At 34.3% G+C, this 18980-nt stretch overlaps 2 protein-coding genes across 3 annotated transcripts; one reads left to right on the top strand and one right to left on the bottom strand.

The window, feature by feature from the left end:
* Positions 1–2475: 2475 nt before the first annotated feature.
* LOC147069691 (uncharacterized) lies at positions 2476–11627 on the bottom strand. Of its 2 annotated transcripts, XM_085950699.1 has the most exons (6): positions 11571–11627; positions 11366–11456; positions 8444–8587; positions 7107–7361; positions 4201–4251; positions 2476–2846 (listed from the first exon to the last, which is right to left on the bottom strand). In XM_085950699.1, exons 2-6 carry the CDS (start codon positions 11366–11368, stop codon positions 2568–2570), a joined length of 732 nt encoding a protein of 243 aa, XP_085806825.1. In that variant the 5' UTR covers positions 11369–11456; positions 11571–11627; the 3' UTR covers positions 2476–2567. The 2 variants fall into 2 exon arrangements, with proteins under 2 accessions (XP_085806825.1, XP_085806824.1); XM_085950698.1 differs by having other exon boundaries at positions 2484–2846; positions 11366–11627.
* Positions 11628–11971: 344 nt separating this feature from the next.
* LOC147069690 (uncharacterized) lies at positions 11972–15921 on the top strand. The gene is made up of 4 exons (XM_085950511.1): positions 11972–12352; positions 13836–13931; positions 14240–14352; positions 15309–15921. The coding sequence occupies exons 1-4, from the start codon at positions 12071–12073 to the stop codon at positions 15391–15393; spliced, it is 576 nt and encodes a 191-aa protein (XP_085806637.1). The 5' UTR covers positions 11972–12070; the 3' UTR covers positions 15394–15921.
* Positions 15922–18980: the final 3059 nt, after the last annotated feature.

Genomic DNA, 18980 nt, shown 5'->3' with positions numbered 1-18980 from the left:
TGGTTGGAGAAAAAGAAGAAGAATGGCAGACGGTGACCTCTGGAAAAAAACCCAGAAGAGACTCTGGGGTCACTCCAAAGGGAAACCAAAACATCGTCATGATAGCGACGGGAAGTAAAATTCCATTAAAATTGAAAATAGCGCAGATGCTGCATAAGGCAGGAGTAAAAGTACAGAAAATTTACAATAAAAATTTAAAGACGTACATCCAAGTAGAAGACGAAAAAGAAGCAGATAAAGTGAAACAAGCTGGAGAACTCAAAGATCTCGGTTTTGTGACCAAAGAGAATGACTCCTGCTCTTATGGAGTAATAAGAAAAGTCGATATTGATATGGACCTCCAAGAACTGCAAATGGAAATCAAAAGTGATGCAAAAGTAATCAACCTTAAGAGGTTGACAAGAAAAGGTGATACAGGAGAGCTGACAAAGACCTCGTCAGTCAGTATTAAATTTGGGGAGAAAATATTGCCGAGAACAATTTACATATATGGAGTCTCTTTTGCTGTAGAACCGTATGTATTCAGGGTTATGCAATGCTACAAATGCTGGCGATATGGGCATATCGCGAACAATTGCGGACGTACAGTAGAAACGTGCCCTAAGTGTGGTGAAAACCACAAAACCTGCGAAAAAAATGAGGAAATTACGTGCATCAATTGCAAAGGTAACCACGCGGCAAACAGCCAAAAATGCCCAAAGTGGCAAGAGGAAAAGAATTGCAAAGAAGCAATGAAAAAAATGAACATACCTTTCAAGGAAGCAAAAAAAAATATGTTAAATAATAGCTATGCTGACATATTAAAACAAAAAAAAATCGTAGGAAGAGATGAAAGCGAAACAATTAAAAAAACTAAGGAAAACAAAAAGAAAGAAGAAGCGGTGGTAGAAGCTTCAGGCTCAACAATAATATCTACAGGTAGTAGCGTAAAGCCTACAAAAAATAAGAAAAATTCAAAGGGGAAGACAGAGGTTAACGCGATGGGAGAAATTATGAAAGTCTTGCTGAAAGGGGGAGACTGGCAGCAGATCATTAAACAACTAATAATTAAAGCAGTGGACTGGGTATGCAAACAATTCAAAGAAGGACACTTAAAGGAAATTCTAGGGGAGGTTCTGGAGCAAAATGGATAATAAAAAAACAAATTAGGATTTTACAATGGAATGCCAGAAGTATGAAGCAAAAAAAGGATGATATAGAACTCTACTTAATAAGACAAAAAATTTCAATAGCATTAATCTCAGAGACTTGGCTGAGGTCTGAATTAGACTATCTGAAATTCAATGATTACATGATGTATCGAAAATACAGAAGGGATGGATACGGAGGAGAGCGATTCTGGTGCATAAAACACTGGCGTCTAAAGAAGAAAGAAAGAAAGACGGAAGAGCTAGACAAAATAATTATAAAGCCATTTAACAGAATAGGAGTGAGGACCTGATCGAAGGATCCCCTTCTAGAAGAGAAGAGGCGATATGACAGCGAGTCGCAGTCAAAGCCTCGGTAAAATCACAAAAAAAAAAAAAAAAATTACATTTGAAATTGTGTAGGGTTATGATTATTGTCAATACTGTGTAATAGGGGGGAGGAGGTTTATGAAGCGGTGGCGAAGGGTGGAGGTAGGCTGAGGAGATTCAACATAAATAGAGCGCACTACATTTTGTCAGTCATAATTATTTGTTTTCATTTAACATACAAATTGCAGAATAATTTAAAGTTCAATTAAACCATGTCTAAGCCAAACCATAACATATAAAATATATTCTTCTATCTATAAAATATCTAAAGTTATGTGTGATTTAATGGCATAATTTTCGATATTTTATAGATAGAAGAATAATTTTTATCTAATATTTATTATGGTTTGCTTTAATCAGGATTTAATTGAATTTTTAAAACTAATCGATATCTGCAATTTGTATTCTTAGTTCAATGAAAACAAATACGTGTGACTGACAAAGTTTTGTGTGCACTATGTATGTCGGATCTCCACAGCCTACCTCAAGAGGTGATGCGTTGTAGAAAAGGGATAACACATTTATTAATGACAATTTAAGCCCTGGTTGGTCCCCACATTAAAAATTCCCATTCCCTCCAATTATGGAATAATTATACCAACTTTCTTAAGTAACTACATTTTATGGTTTCAACTGTCATTCCTTGGTGGAAATATATTGTAATAATTATTAAAATAAAATACAGTCTTATATTTTAATTAATACTTAATAATAGTTGACAGCTTTTCCTGGCACTAAACCCATTTTCGGAAAAGTCGACTATCACTGAAGTTGAAGATTTAAAGTTTCCAATCGCAGACGCTTAGAGTGAGAGGGTATATGTCGATACCTTAATATCAGTATCTCTTCTCGTTCACAACAGTGACGTAGTCCTCCTCTATCTTATTTAAGTATTTCATTTTTTTTATTTAAATATTGTTGTGAATCTGTTTGCACGTGTAACTGTCCGGGTGCTCTTTTACAGTCTTGCCCTCTCTTTCTGATTGGTGAATGAATTTCCTCAATATTGACGAGTGAAATAAAAATGCATTTTTTAATGTCACTGATCATTTATTCATGAGTTATTTTAACTGTCAAGCTTTCGTTTACCAAACTATGCATGTGGACGTTGAGTCGGTGCGCTTTGAGGGTTCCGTTCTGCGTAAATGTTTTGCTACAGATGTCACATTTGAAGGGTTTTTCTCCCGTGTGGACCCGTGTGTGCTTCACCAGGTCAGACCTCGTGGAGAAAGACTTGATGCAAGAGGTGCACGGATATTTCTTTACCTCATCATGCGTTCTGTGGTGGTGGTAGAGAGAGCTACGGCTTTTCGACAGTTTGCCGCAAATCTGTGAGGGTTTAAAATATTTTTAATAAAATTTATCATTTAGAATCCATGAAAAAGACTAGGTACGCTCATCCCTCGATTTACAGGTACATGATATGAAAAACTGTGTAAAAAAGACAGACACACAAAATCAACGAGATATGGATTTCAAGAATTAATTAAACATTATAAATTGAGTTGTAATATACCCATACAATATTGAAGATCTCCGTAAAATCAAAATTGCGTACTCCAAAAAAATGAGGAGTGTAATATTGTTATTCATTTGTTTTGAAATACGGTGGAACCCCGATTTTACGCGCCTGAATTCACAGTTTCCCGCTAGTAGTGTAATTACTGTAGACCTGTTTCATTTTTACAACGTTTTCTTAGCTCGTATTCTTATTTGTCCGGTGGTTCTTTGTCCGGTACAAATCTTGCAATCGATTTTTAACTAACTTCCCGACTAGCTAGACATTTGAAATTTTTAGAATGTATCAGAACACGATGCCAATGCATTTTTTAAATACTTTTAGCCATCTTTAAGTAGAATTGAATTCATTTTCAGTTAATTCTGTTTTGTATGAAAAGTTATTTCGACACCATTATTCGTTGCTAGGGGTCCTAGCAACTAAATTATAAATATATACGTGCGTTACTATGGAAATCAATATGACATGTAAAGTACAAATTTTTTTAATCGTTTAAGCTAGTTAAGTCAAATTTATATGGTTCAACTGAATTTAAAAACGTATATAAAAAGTTCTTTTTATCTTGTAATTATATTACAATTAATTCCCCCTTTTACATTTTTATTTCTCGTAATTTACATAGAAATATTCAAAATTCAGTTGCAATTACGTATTCGATTCAATGCGTGGCAAACATTGAAAAAATTAGTCGATTTCAGTAACACTTGTATTATTAGTTCAATTCTCAGCACCTCAATTATTATCTTTATGAAACAAGGCTTGAACTAAACATAAGTCCGAGTGAGAAAGCATTTAGAATGCGTCTAATCCTCGCAATATAATATATATATATATATAGTTCTTTTGTATTTGATTGGATGTTCGGTTAACGGACGTGAAGCCACTAAATCAACGTTAGCAAATAGTGGGGTGTTTTTTTATTAAACTAGTTTATTGCCTAAAAATAATAATAACTGCATGCTCAAGCAAACTGGATTCCGGTGTTCTGGAAGGCTGTTAATTACCATCCATTACAAACCAGTTACGAGTTGCTAGCATAACCTGGGAAGATGCAAGAAAACCGGCAGACGTCAGGGATTCTTTTAGGCGCCATGTGGTATTCACATGCTTGAACTGAGGAGTGGATATGGTCAAAGTAAAAGAATAGGATAGAAAATGATTTACCTTACAGGTTAATGATTTCTCTTCTTTGTGACTGGCGTTGAATGTAAAACTCTGAAAGAAAACAATAATTTGTATTTGAGTTAAAGTCATATCATACTAAGTGCTTGGCCAGAGTGAATGTGTAGACTCATTTCACACACGGTTATACGTTTGAGTTGCACACGCCGGTGCCGCCCCGCCGTCCACTCGACCACCGTGTTCTAGCACTAAAGTATACTGTAATAGAAATTACTCTAAAATTTGTCCAGATTATTAGTAAACTAATTTGCCCGCAGTGCACCAAATTTTCCAATACAATTACTTCCTTTATGTATCTGTGCGACTGTTACATAGATCATAAATTGAAACGAAACAAACTGAACTGAAGAAAACATATACAGTTGAACTTGGTTATTACAAGGAAGATGGGACCAACTGAATTTGCTCATTATAAGCGTTACTTGTTATATCAGACAATAAGTATTTTTAAATGAGCGGTCACATAACACAAAAAGTCGCATTTCAAACAAAAATACTTAGAATTTTCCCCGAAATAAGCATGGCATTCATAACTACAAAAAAAGTTGTTTATTGTAATGTACCTACTGACTTCACAAATCTTGGATTTTTTACATGCAATTTCAACCATATGCGTGGATAATTTTTTCAATATTGTCGGCGAAAACACCAATTAGGTAGGTACTTAGTATCATAAACCTAATCCGATCCTGGCGGCATCCTGTCCGGTCGGATTTTATTGCTTAGGGTCGAAATGTTTTTAAACGATCGACACATTAATACTTTTGACAAAATTTTTGACGATATTTTAGCTCGGTATACCTGATAAGTAGCTTGTTATAAAAGTGAATAAATGTATGGAGAAAATCATAAACTAAAATGTCAACGAATGTTTCCTCGTTACATCCGAGATCTCGCTATATCCGTGATCGTAATAACCGAGTTCCACTGTATAATGGCAAATACACATAGTACATATTCGGTGTTTTGTAAAAAGGGCGAATCAACCATTTTGGCGAAATCGAGATTTTAATGAAGATACAATATGTACCCCACTAGCTTTGTTGTGTAAAAACGGCGAATTTGTGTCTCCACAGGAAAGTACTTAAAAAACGATAATCGACCAAAATTAAATTAATTAAAATTACGAATAAAAAGCGAATGTGACATATTAGGCCTTTTAAAATATTATATAATAATGCCTATTATAATGACAATATTCTTTCTAAGCTTTATTATAAACTTGTTAGATATTTACAATCATCCACAGGTAATAAACAAATAAATGTCAAAAGTTAAAAATCCTCCTCCTGTAAAATAGCATTTTGGTTAATTCGCCCTTTTTACAAAACACCGACGATATAGTCAATTACAAACTACAATGGAAAGTTTGCCATGTATATCGAGGCTGACAATATTCAAGCCGTGACACTGATTGGGAATTACGTTGGTATTGCTAGTTATTGATGATTTTCGAATGCAATGCGGTGACCTGTTCGCAATAAATGAAGATGTTTGATTGCATATTTCGTTCAAATTATTACCATTTATATGTGCAATAATCATCATTTTTCACAAACAGTTTACTATATTGCATTCAAAAGGGTCGAGCGACCCCTAAGTGTATCGAAATAGACATTATACGTCAAATAAAATAATAGGACGTGGGTTGCTTTCTCTGAGAGGTTGTAACAAGTTTTGGAAATATGGGATAAACTTAAACACGTATTGAAGAAAATGTTATTTTCGATTTGTACCATAATATGTATGCATTAAAGTTTAAAGAAACGCGCATCAATATTGGTACAATTGATTGAATTTTTCAATTCTGTCATAAATTAATAAAGCGAACATGGCTTCAAAACCTTGATCGACCCGAAAAGTGGTTGCTCTTTCAAAGCATTTCTTTTTACTTCTTCGTGGGTTACATTTAAAATTTGTCTATACTGGCAAATATTAATTTTTATGTTCCCACCAATATCACTCATAACTCTGCGGTCTTCATGATACCCTGTCGCAGGACGGCTGTGATGTTTCATTATGTTGTGTATAGTGCGATTAACTTGTTTGATGGCACCATAAAGGTTGATTTATTTTTTTGAACTATATTATATTCGTGGATGTGTTAAATATGTTAAATTTGTTATTGTTTTTATCATTTTACTTTAATATTTACATAGGAATACTACTTTCTCTTTTACTTTATTATTACGTCGGTTGTTATTCGTAATTAAATCATTTTTATATTTTGTATTTTATTATGTATTGTAGTATCTGTAAACGTGCATGGAATTACTGTCGGCAATAGTACTTATTTTAAACTATCATTACAATAACTGTTTACACGTAAAAGTGCTAACTGTCTCTCGAATCTCATTCTTCAAGAGTAAGCGAGACGCGATGTTGTCATTTTATACTACTTTTTTGACAGGACATATTGAAAATCGGTTAACCCAGTGCCATCTTTAGATTAATGGAATGGTTAACCTCAAATGAGCAGTTCTTTTTTTTACCAGCAGGTTCGCCATTATTGTTCTACTGCACAGGCGCAGATCTTACTTGCGCGTAAAAAATCATCACAATTAGGAAACTTCCAAACTTGTTTGATTCATGCACGCAATCTTGCCAACTGGAGGATAATACATGTTTCCCCATACGTTTTCTTACTGTGCACAGTACATCTATGCATGTGTAAACGGGGTATTATGGCGGATTGGCCTATCTCTGTAATGCCATAATACTATTTTTTCTAAATAAATCCACGGTGACTGGCTTTTAGATTAATTGTATCTTATTAATTACTTATTACCTATTTTTGTGATCATAAAAGTTTTTTGTTTCCTGTAAAATTTCAATTCTATCACATCGGATGTTTTATCAATTCAACGACGATTTAATACTGTGCTTACTCGATCGTGATCCGTATCCTCAAGTTTCAATACTGGATTGCCGAGGTACCGTATTTTTTTCATGAAACTATCGCTTTCATTCTGTATATCATCTGCGGGTATAACTATACGTTTTCTCCTTCTTCTTGTCGTCTTTGGGTTTGTGGAATTTGGATTGCCAGGTGGCACGGAGTCGTCTTTGGTTATTATATTTTGTATTGGGCAGTAAATGTCTTCAGAAACTTCAATGTTTGGTGTGCAGTCGTTGAATAAGTCCTGCAAAAAAGAATAATTTACAATCATCCATAATGGAACGCAGCCGATTTTAATAGAGAGATTGTTTAGTATGCCAGTTTGTGTTTATGTGCATGCTGCAGTGCCCAAGGCCGAGTTTATAGAATGCGATTGGTAGGCAATTTTAACATGTATATGTTTTACCACTTGCCTGGGTAAAAAAACCAATTTTGAAAAAAATATTTGGTTAGTGGGTAAATGCTGAGTACCTTCGCTACATGGAAGTACATTGGAATGTGGATATGTGTCTTCAATCGCTCTCAGACATATACGTGTTCCAATGTACTTCCGTGTAGCGGAGGTACTCATCATTTTTTCACTAAGGCATGTCTCTGAAGTGTGAATAATGTACCTACAGTTGACTTTTAATCAGCGTGTTGACTATTTTGATACATAACCACAAAATATGATTTTTTATTTTAGCCAATTAGGGATGAGAGTTGATAAGCCAACAATATGCACAAAACCAATTTGCATGATTTTTCAATAAAAAATAATTTAAAACATATTTTCGCTCTATTAGCATTTTTTTTATCAGCCCCTTCACAAAAACGAAAAATAGGGTTTCACTGTACTTATATGAGGATAAACAAATCAATCCGTGTCAGCATATTGATCGGCGATATTAAATATCAATTTCCCGTAAAGTCCAATTATGGCAAACTCAGTAAATAACTAACTGCCATGATAATTTCTGCATATCCGTTTTTCACAATATAGTCAGCTATATCCGATGACGCAAACTCCTTATAAAATAGCTGACTGAATTTTAATAGTTATTTCCAAAATATAATTTTTAGATATTATTTTGATTGTGAGTAGGTACGTCAATAAATAGCGTATCACAATTGATTGAAAGGTAATTCGATTATAAGTTTCCGGTAGAAACACATTGCACCGTATTGCCAATGTACTTATTATAATTATAGTCCCGATTGTACCCCAGTACTTATGTAACAGTAAATAAACTCTTGCTTCTCCATCATCACGGACAACTACAACCGTCTTTCATCTGCATCACCTATCTACTGTCGAAGTAGATACCTACACTTATATAGACTTACAAGTTCTACGGATTCCTCTGAATTTTTGATTCTCTTCAACCTTGTGTCTGTCTCAGTGGCTAGCGAACGTAATCGAACAGAGGTCAGAATTAATTCATTGCACGAGGCGCAAATACTTTTTGGAAAATCATCATCTCCCAGAACCTGAAGTAAAAAGAAAAATATATTTTCCTTGTGGTTATTTCTACCTAGAAATTGAAAAATCAATGATAAGACCGTGCTCCATATCGACAAAAAAAAAACACAATTAAAACATAGATGAAATAAATACGAGGGTGGGTCAATAATTCCTTAGAAAAAAGCATTAAAACAGTTTTTATTTTTGTATTTTTTTTTTATTTCTCAACATAATCTCCTTGGAGCTCAATACACTTGGTTAGACGTTTCTCAATTTTTTTTAAACCGTCAGAAAAATAAGTTTTCGGAAGGTCCTCAAAATAAGCATTTGTCCGATCGATGACTTCTTCATTTGAAAAAAAACCTTGTCCACTTAGCCATTTTTTTAAGTTTGGGAAAAGGAAAAAGTCACTGGGGGCTAAATCTGGCGAATACGGTGGGTGGTCGACCAATTCGAACTTCAATTCTTCAATTTTAGCCATTGATCGTAAACATGTGTGAACACGGGCATTGTCCTGATGAAAGAGGATTTTTTTCCTGTTTAAATGAGGACATTTTTTTTCAATTTCGTTTTTTAGCTGGTCCAATAAAGATGCATAATAATCCCCTGTTATTGTTTTTCCTTTTTCCAAATAGTCAACGAAAATAATTTCACGTGCATCCCAAAATACAGTAGCCATAACCTTACCAGCTGATTTTACGGTTTTCGCCTTCTTTGGACATGGTTTGTCTTCGCAATCCACTGCTTTGACTGTTCTTTCGTCTCGGGAGTATAGTGGTGTATCCATGTTTCATCTACAGTCACAAAGCGACGAAAAAATTCATCCGGATTGCGTTGCATGAGCGACAACAGGGCTTTAGAGGCCACCACCCTATTGCGTTTATTGTCGACTGTGAGCAAACGCGGCACCCATCTTGCAGAAATATTTTTCATGCCCAATTTGTCATGTAAAATAGAAATGACGCTACCTTTTGAGATCCCTGTAACCTCAATTATCTCACTCAACTTTAATCTTTGGTCACTTAACACCATATCGTGGATTTTATTGATCATTTCTGGTGTAGTCACCTCTACAGGACGTCCTGAGCGTGGTTCATCCTTTGTTGATGTACGACCACGTTTAAATTCATTTAACCAGTTATAAATAGTTGCAAGTGAAGGAGCAGATATGCCGTAAACTAAATCCAACTCATTTTTTATTTCCTTTGCTGTTAACCCTTTTATATTAAAATGTTTAATAACAGCTCTAAACTCAATTTTCTCCATTTTCCATTTTTCCATTTTCCACAAGCAATTTTTTTTTTAAATGTACGAAAAACACACAACAACCCGACCAATCTGATTGAAACTTCGCAGCATACTGAATCGGTAGTGCCGCTGCATGAAAACAAACCGCTTACAGTACTAGTCGCGCCACTTGTCGGCTTTTCTAAGGACTTATTGACCCACCCTCGTACTATTAATAATGTGAATTTCGGGCTGTTTCTGTAGCACTCTCCATTATTGAATTTATAGAGATAGTGATCGTTCAAAATATTCGGCGGAATGACGAAACCATAGACTAAATTTGTTGCTGTGACAGCATGACAGTACGTGGCATGCATCATAATGTATCCGAACCAATAGCCACTTGATCATCCCATTAGGTTCATACTCTGACTCCAAACACAATTGAAAAACAATATGTGTATTTGTCAGACCCAGGATTCGAACTTGGGACCCCGACATTATAAACCGACCACTAGGCCATCGGAATACTGTATAAATATTGGGTAAAGATACAGTACTCCATATAGTCAAATAAATACAATGTAAAAATCAAAATAAACTTACGATATGTACACCTATTTATACTATGTAAGTACTTATTATGATTCAATTGTTTTTCATGAAAATTTAACAGGATGACAGAGGCAAGCGCGCATGAATGGCCAGTGACAGTAGGTGGTCTTTTCCATAAACAATCCCCCAGTATCCTAACACAACTTACTGAAGAAACACAGAAACATGTGAAAACATTGCAAACATTGCATTGAACTGAACTGAACAAGCAATAAGTCAAGACATCAAAAGTTAAAGATGGGCAAACCGAATTTTAATTTAAAATTTGTGATAGAAGTTGAGAAATACTCCTGCCTGTATAATTACAGGCTGTCAGAATATTCCCGTTAAGATATTAGGGAAAAAAGCTTAGAATGAAGTATGAAAGACAATGGGTTTGACAGTTTGAGGATGAGATTATTATTGTAAGTGGGTTTCAGTAGCGCCGTGTACGAAGCATCAGTCTTTGGCCGGTTTATGAGTTCCATCTGCAACCAATTCGTCAGATTTTAGTTTCTCCATGAGCGAAACACCTCACACACTAAACTGACTAAACTATATATTATTATTTGACAATATCCGATCCTAATAAAATCATCATACGGGCCTCCACAGATATTAACAGATTTTTTTGTTTTTACGAAAAATGGTTGTAAACCAGTTGCTCACCTATTAGGTTGCAAACACAAATTGAAAAACAATGTGTATATGGCAGACCCAGGATTTGAACCTGGGATCCACTACTTTATAAACACACATGTATAGATATTTATTTGTCCTTGTTTTATTATAGAGCCCCTATTTGGGACAGAAAATAATAAATGTATGTTAACAATGTGGTGCGATATAGCATATTTGCCAATGTTTACCTTTCAACTCTATGAGTTGGCCTTCTAACCCCATCACCCAAACCTCGAATTGCATGATTGATAATTGTCATGTATTCGATTTGAATATATTGACGTTAATACTAATATTCTTACCATGATATCGGTACACAACTCAATGTTCTTTTGGAGCGCGGAGGTTGTTAATATGTCAATAGTTCCATCGTCCTCCAGGCAAATTCGACATCTATCAATTAAAATATTGAGTAAGTTTACATAAGACATTTCGATTGGAATCGGTCAATTAGTTAATCATTAATTCTCAATAAAATAGTTTATTTTAATTTAACATTTTCAGTACAAACACACAAAACGTCAAAGAGGCAGGATTGAACCATAGATAAGATACGATTGAACTAACTGTCACTTCGGAAATTGCTGATTTGACAGCTGTATCAAGCTGACAACTTGAGAACAATATAACCTAAATTATATTTAATATGTATACATGCACCGTGTGCTGTTGAATAATTACGTAGGTATGTGCAAGATTATTTAAATGTTTTCAATACATTTTTTTCAATTATTTCGAAATTTATAATCTTTTTTTAATGATTTAATTTATAATGTAAATATTTTTTTTACAGCCGTAGTGAATACGATTAGCGGTTAGGGAAGATTAATTTTTCATGTACCTTATTATAACCGTTATTTTTTTTTCGTGTGTTGGTTACGGATCGATGTCAAATAAAATATCGTTCCAAACAAAGGGAAATTTGAATTGTAGTGGGGTGTCAATCGAATAACGTCTTATGCAGTCATTTTTTGTAATCAGATAAAAGTTTTAAATATTCAATTAAAATGCGATCCGACAGCAAAATTCTCTCGTTCAGACCTTCGTCTCGAGATTGCGACGATTCTATCAACGATAGCAAGAAGATATGCAGGAATCTGGAGGAAAAATTTCGGGACGAACCGTCTGGTAGCCCGATCAGAGAAAAGTCTAATTTCGCTGTGAATTGCAATCCCGGCGTCTTGACGAGAATGAATTTAGCGAATTCACGCAAAGTTTTACGAAATGGCGCAGAGAAAATATCAAAAACATTTAAACGCGTTCGAACGACATTCGGATCATTTTCCCAGGCGAGTCTAAATTTGATTTTATCATTTTCAATAAAGGAAGTGTTATCGATTTTTCAGTCTAAAAGTATCATATAATTACACAAAGCTACTAGTGTCAGCTGAGAACGAGTCGGTTTCATTTATATCATTATATAATAGTATATTTTTTCAAGTGGATAATATAGCCTTGAAATTTCTTAGGGGTGCAAGGTTGTTTTTTAAAGTGTCCGAAATATGTCACATTTATACGGACTACGTGGCCTCGGCAAGTGGTATTTTAATAATTCCATAATAAAATATAATCGTTCATTAAAAACAAAAACTACATTCGTATCTCTCAGTGGCGAAGGGTGGAGGTAGGCTGTTAAAATCTGCCATAAATAAATAGGTAGTCAACAAACTTTGTCAGTCATACGTATTTGTTTTCATTGAAATAAGACTAATATACAAACGGTGTTGGTTAGTTTTTAAAATTCAATTAAACCCTGCGAAAACCAAGTAGGTATGAATGAAAAAGTGTGCAAAATTTTGTCACATCGCCTAAAATATACTAAAACTGTTATGGCTTGGCTTAGGCAAAGTTTTTTTTTTTTTAAAACTAACCAACAGCCTACCTCCACCCTTCGCTACTGCTATCTACCCGTGGCGAAGGGTGGAGGTAGGCTGTTAACACCCGACAAATAGTCCACAATAAACTTTGTTAGTAATACGTATTTGTTTTCATTGAATTAAGTCTACAATTTAAGGTGTTGGTTAGTTTTTTCAAATTCAATTACGCTTTGTCTAACCATATCATAATAGATAATAGTCAAAAAATAATCGTCTATCTATAATGTCTCTGTGACATAAGTCACATATTTTTTCAGACTTATATGCGGTGGAAATGGAAACTGCCATTCTTGATAGTTTTTTATCATGTGGGTTTTAGGTTCGAATCCTGGGTTCGGCAAAAAAAAACAAACGATGGTAGTGTGTATAAAGAAACACGATGCGAACTAATTAGACCTTATAAAACAACACCACCACTCACGTAAATGGAATATATCAATATCCGAAGCGATTTGATTGAACACAATTATTGCCCTCCCTTGGGAGAACAAGACCAAATTTACAGAATGTTGAAAATAGTTTTGTTGAATTTATAATGAATTTTTAACTTTGAAGTTGTTTACCCGACTTGGTCACCAATGCATTACTTGCATTCGTTCAGTCCTCAGTTTCTCATGATCTTCATGATAGCTTATCATGATTATTTCATTGATTGATTGAGGCATATAACACCTCTACCAATTGATGATAAGATTTATTGAGCAATAGTCTATTCTTCGAGTGATATCCTGCCCATGGTCTTTAGACTTTGTATTATATTCAATACCCTTGCTTACTCCTTTACCCATTTATTTCTTTTTCGATCCCAGTGCCTTTTTCCCAACATGCATTCTTTAATGGTGCGCTGTGCGACTTTCTATATATTTAATAACCGAATATTGTTTTCTTTCCTCAGCACTTTCAAATGGGTACACGGAGACGTCAACGTTTGACGGAAGCTCCAAACACTCCTTGCCACACTCCTGGGACACCGCAGGGAAGATGTCGTCAGGTACTGTTTCACGTTTGAAGCATAACAAATAAAAGGGCTTTTCGGTGTTGTTTTCGATTGATGAAAACCAATAATAATAACACCGCACTCATTCCATTTGTGAAATTATATTATATAACATACTTATTAGTTTTTTGTTCAATGATCAACAATTAATGAAATTACTCACACCTTGTTTCATGGTGTTCACAGCAACAAATGCTTTAAAAATCTCAACAATATATCTACATATTTTACTTATGTCATTGTAATATGTAATATCTAAAATATGAGGATCGTGTCATTAATCTCTATTGCTGTTCCATTAGGTATTGGGCCGTACTCCGACAAAGCTGTACAGCCCGTTTGGAATTGAAACACCTCGCTGCGTCACCGACCAAAACAATGATCACCGATTTTATCCCGATACTCCGGAACACGAGTAAGAAAATATCACAAATAAATTTTCTAATTCAATTGACCCAATTTTTGAGTACAATCAAGTCTAACTTTTAGATGAGCATAATTATTGTATCGATAAGTCAGTGACTGGAAGAATAGTAGTTAACTAAATCTGTCTACGCTGGAGGCCCAAATGATCTTATAAGAATCAGATATGGATTTTCGCTGTGAATGATGGCGAAAAATATAGGAGATTTAATAATCTTCGGTCAATGGAACTGGAGAGCGTCAGCGTTAGACCGTCCAGGATAGAGGCAGTTTTTGAAAGACTCCCAAGACCTGCCAAGGGTTTTAGTGCCCTAAATGATGATGATTGTTTTCATAGCACTCGAACGCTACATATTTCACCGTTTGAATTGTTTTTATTTAGTTTATTCATTATCACTTTCCTATGCTTCTCGTTTGACAACTTTATTATATAAATTTTTGTTTAGTCAGTGTGCTGGGTGACATCATTTGACAGCAATATTTTAGAAAGGGATAGCATGCTACATGCGCAATATCTTACTATGTTCATTCCATATACCTAGATAGCCATGGGTATCCAGAGTGACATGGTTGGGTTTATATCACAAAGATATAACATAACTTTATAAATGATAGAAGAGACAGCTAAATAACTATTTTTAGTTTAAAAAAAAAATTATACTATTGACCGAAGGTACTTGATGGAATTTGAATTTAAATTCTGTTTGACTAAGTCTTCTACTATTCATGTTATGCTATGCACGAAACAACTAACAAGGTTCAGAGGCGGCAACGTGATATCTTCATCAGGTGACAACCGATATAACAATTTGGCATCACATAATACTAATTGTGGTTAAGAATGCATTTTATGCTGGTGATGACCGTTCTAGACTACCTCTTTCATTTGCCTTGATATTGTTTCCTGGTGAAGGTAAAATTAAACTGATTGTTCAATGTTTTTTGCAGTCTCTCGCCGGCCCGCAAGAGTCGACGCTCCTTAGGTCACCCTTGGCACTTCATGGGCAGACGGCCCCGCTCTCTGTTCCGTTGATCTCGCACGAGATTGCCCGCTCAAGATGGCCGCCGACCCTCCAACATGTCTAGTATTATAATCGTAGCTTTCATATCGCGGAATGCATGTTTCTGTCGCTCGCCTTAGCATCGGTTTATTTGTTTTCAAGTACAATCCTCGACCTCTATACATTGTTGATGTGCTACGTGTTCAACCAAAGACATCACCAATGCTCTGCTTTATTTTTTGAGAATCGTTGGCTTGGGTTAAAAGCTTATACCTTCTGATTGTAATAAAATTGAGAGTGCCAGAACAATACTTGTCTTTTTAGCGTACTGGCACTTCTTGTTGCAGCGACCGCTTCATCGAAAACTGCTACTGGTTTTATTCACACTTCCCATCGAATGAGGCATTTGCACCAACAAAAATTAAATCTTTCAACGCTCTGTTCCTCACAACTGGCTATGTGGATGTCAAGTCAATTTCTCGGGAGATTCGATTGAACAAAAAAGTACTATCACAAAACAATAAATCAAAATAACACTTTTGAAATAATTATAATATACCAAAGAAAAATTCATACGATCAAAAAATTTGTTTTTTGGAATTGTTTTAACAAAACATGACTCATGTTCTAGGACACCGTCATTAAAATTCGCAGGGTTTTTTTATGCGAATAACATTGAAACATATGAAACATTGATGCAGAATGCATGTCAGTATTATTCGCGGGGGAGCCACCGAAACGTGAATTTAAAATTCTAGAAGCATCAATACTGCAGACGTGCATCTAGTATGCACACATTACAAACACTTGCTAGTCGAGGTGATAAACTAAACTAAGCTATTCAGTTTCATACAAATAGAATGTATTAAATAATTGATCTCCTTACAGGCGGCTGGTTTCTCAATTACCAATAAGTATTACACACTACTTAATGTATTTTTCTGGTTTTGCATTTATTTGTTCATCTTAATGCATTTTATATTTTTACATATTTTTTTTAATGTAAGCTTTCATGAGCACATTTGTTTTAGTTTTATAAGACTTTTTCATTTACTATTATTATTTATTTAATATTGTGGCTTTTCGCATTAATTTTAGTTTACATTTTACTATAAGGCAGCCTAGTTTCTTTAATTTTTACCTTTTACCGAGGAATGAATTCCATTAGCTGATTATTTTGATTGAAAATAAAGAATAGTTTTATGAATCCATATTAAATATTGCTTCAGCCTTATTCTGTTGATTCAATTATTAATTGAGCTGAAGATTAAACGAATAGAAGTGACATAATATGCACCTATTTATGTGTGAAGCAGGGTTCACACGTGAAAACTTATAAGCATATTAAGCCCGACATTGGATTACATTTTATGATGTTCTGTGTGTAATAAAATGTTATTTTTTTCATAGAAACATACTAATTTGATTGTTTTGTGTCTGACTTGTCCATAAAACACTAAAAACATTAATATGTAATAAAGAAATATCAATATTTTTTCATGGAATAATAATAATATGTAATGAATCATTTGAGAACAAGTCTTAATTTTCAAAACATTGTAAAAAATTACGTAAAAATTATATTTGCACTTTATTCAAGCGGCCCCCGTAGTCCAATGCGTAAGGCACTAACTTTTCATCCGGGGATTCCCGGTGAGGTCACAATATGTCCATGGGTTTTTTTTTCAAAGCCTGGTTATTTCTGTGACTTGTATGTAGTATTAAAAAATTAGTTCACTTGTATTCATTTAATCTTCAGCTCTTCATTAAATTATTGCAACAAGCATTATTATTAAGAAATAGTTTTAATTATTTTTATCTACAAATTGAGGCTATATCAAATACTTTTTATCAAGACTGACGTTAACAGTGACATTTCTATTAAAATTATTTTAGCTACGTATTATTAACAATTGTGATTTAAATATTTTGGTATTGTAATTAATATATTTCAGCTTTTCTGAGAAATTGCTGGACTAAAAGCAATTATTAATAAGGCACTCAAAATTTCAGAGGCTTTAAATTTATCAGTAGTACCAATCTAAGGGAGGCCTATAAGCTTTCTCTAATGCTACATATACTGTACTTCGTTTGGAATAATCGAGGACATCGAAAGTTTATTTATATTTTCTAAAACAATTTTTAGTAAATATATTGTTTAACAAATTTAATTGTCCATTGTGTATAAGCAATATTGATGTTTATTTATACTTCCTGAAAGTATTATTGTTCTATATCCCATAATAAATGAAAACTTTAATAAGGCCGGTGTCAAATGGAGCCACCCGGGTCATGCCACTTCATTTTGTCGATCTGAGATTATTTATGTTGTCCAGTGTAACGTGGATGCTTTTGGTGGTGTACTGTGACAGACTGAATGATACTTAATAGGTTAGCGAGGTGGCAATCTGAATAGCAAATGGACGACCCTAGTGAGCCACCATGTATGACAAAAGCACTTGTTCATTCTTCTTACCCACTTGGTCGCGCAACTGGGGTGGCGCCTCTCAGTTGTCCCCTTTCTGACACCGGTCTTGCAATGCTATGTCTCGAATAATATAATACTTTCCTATTAGCATACAAACTAATTCTTTGCAATATTTTGCGAGGGAAACATTCAATTTCTAATTCTGATTGACATATTATTAATTTAATATAATGTATACATAATATGTTTGGGCATCTTTTGTGATTTATGTGCATTGCCGGATAAGTTTTTATTTTAATTATCCCTTTCTGTGCAATCCGGTATGGATCTTGGCCACTTACTGTAGAGGTTTGTTTACAGTTTTATAATCGATATATGGTTGTTGGCCATTCACTCAAGCAATTAGGTCCATGCTCTGGACGCAAACATGCATTGAAGAAAGAACATGTGAATTTGAATCTGCGCGCTATGGTTTCAGAAGCGGAGATTTTCTTCATCAGTTTGTAATACTTGCTTTGTGATTGGAATCATCAAAATATTCTAAAAAAAGTTTCCACCCGTAACTTGCTCAATATATTTCACGTGACCCACAGTAGCATAGTTGATGTGTTTCCAAACCTCTGGATGCGGGTTCAATCTTAGGTCAGGCATAACATTTAATGACATGTTGTTTAATACAAAGCAGCGACCAAATGGGTTCGACAATTAATGTCTGACAACCATTCTTCGTAAAAATAAATCTTTTAATAACCCCCGGTCTGTGGAGGCTCGTATGCCAGTGACAATGACTCGATATGATACTTTTAACTCATCTATTTTTACCATTACAAGGCAATTGCTGCAAATTGTTTATTTTCATTCTTTGAATTGACATTTTACCAATTTATTTAATATTATATAATTTTATAATAAATTTTTTACTTTTCTGTTTTATCTGTCCAGTAATTTACGTAATAAACTGTAATCTTACCATGTATTGCGGAATCAACGATAATAAGTATTGTCACTCAATTTTGTTGTTATTTAACGAAATATAATTTATAATCTGTTACGTATTTATGGATCAAGTAATATTTTCGTGAATTCAATATACATACAAATTGGTTTTAAAGATTTTCATTTTCTAGAATCATACATTTAATGGCGCTTAATCTAACGCTTGACTGTTCAGCTGTTTCAATCTACATTAAT

The sequence above is a fragment of the Rhyacophila brunnea genome, unplaced genomic scaffold (assembly GCF_057557595.1).
Source record: "Rhyacophila brunnea isolate RB1 unplaced genomic scaffold, BYU_Rbru_1.0 scaffold_23, whole genome shotgun sequence".
In the NCBI taxonomy this organism is placed as follows: domain Eukaryota; kingdom Metazoa; phylum Arthropoda; class Insecta; order Trichoptera; family Rhyacophilidae; genus Rhyacophila; species Rhyacophila brunnea.
This window is presented reverse-complemented; position numbering and strand designations above follow the sequence as displayed.

Excerpts from the sequence above, each read along its gene's own strand:
- LOC147069691 (XM_085950698.1), bottom strand. The coding sequence starts at position 11,494 with ATGTCTTATGTAAACTTACTCAATATTTTAATTGATAGATGTCGAATT. Across the intron at positions 7,362-8,443 it reads CAGAGGAATCCGTAGAACTT|GACTTATTCAACGACTGCAC; the intron begins GTAAGTCTATAT and ends TCTTTTTTGCAG. Across the intron at positions 2,847-4,200 it reads AGAAATCATTAACCTGTAAG|ATTTGCGGCAAACTGTCGAA; the intron begins GTAAATCATTTT and ends AAACCCTCACAG.
- LOC147069690 (XM_085950511.1), top strand. The coding sequence starts at position 12,071 with ATGCGATCCGACAGCAAAATTCTCTCGTTCAGACCTTCGTCTCGAGAT. Across the intron at positions 12,353-13,835 it reads CATTCGGATCATTTTCCCAG|CACTTTCAAATGGGTACACG; the intron begins GCGAGTCTAAAT and ends TTCTTTCCTCAG. Across the intron at positions 13,932-14,239 it reads CGCAGGGAAGATGTCGTCAG|GTATTGGGCCGTACTCCGAC; the intron begins GTACTGTTTCAC and ends CTGTTCCATTAG.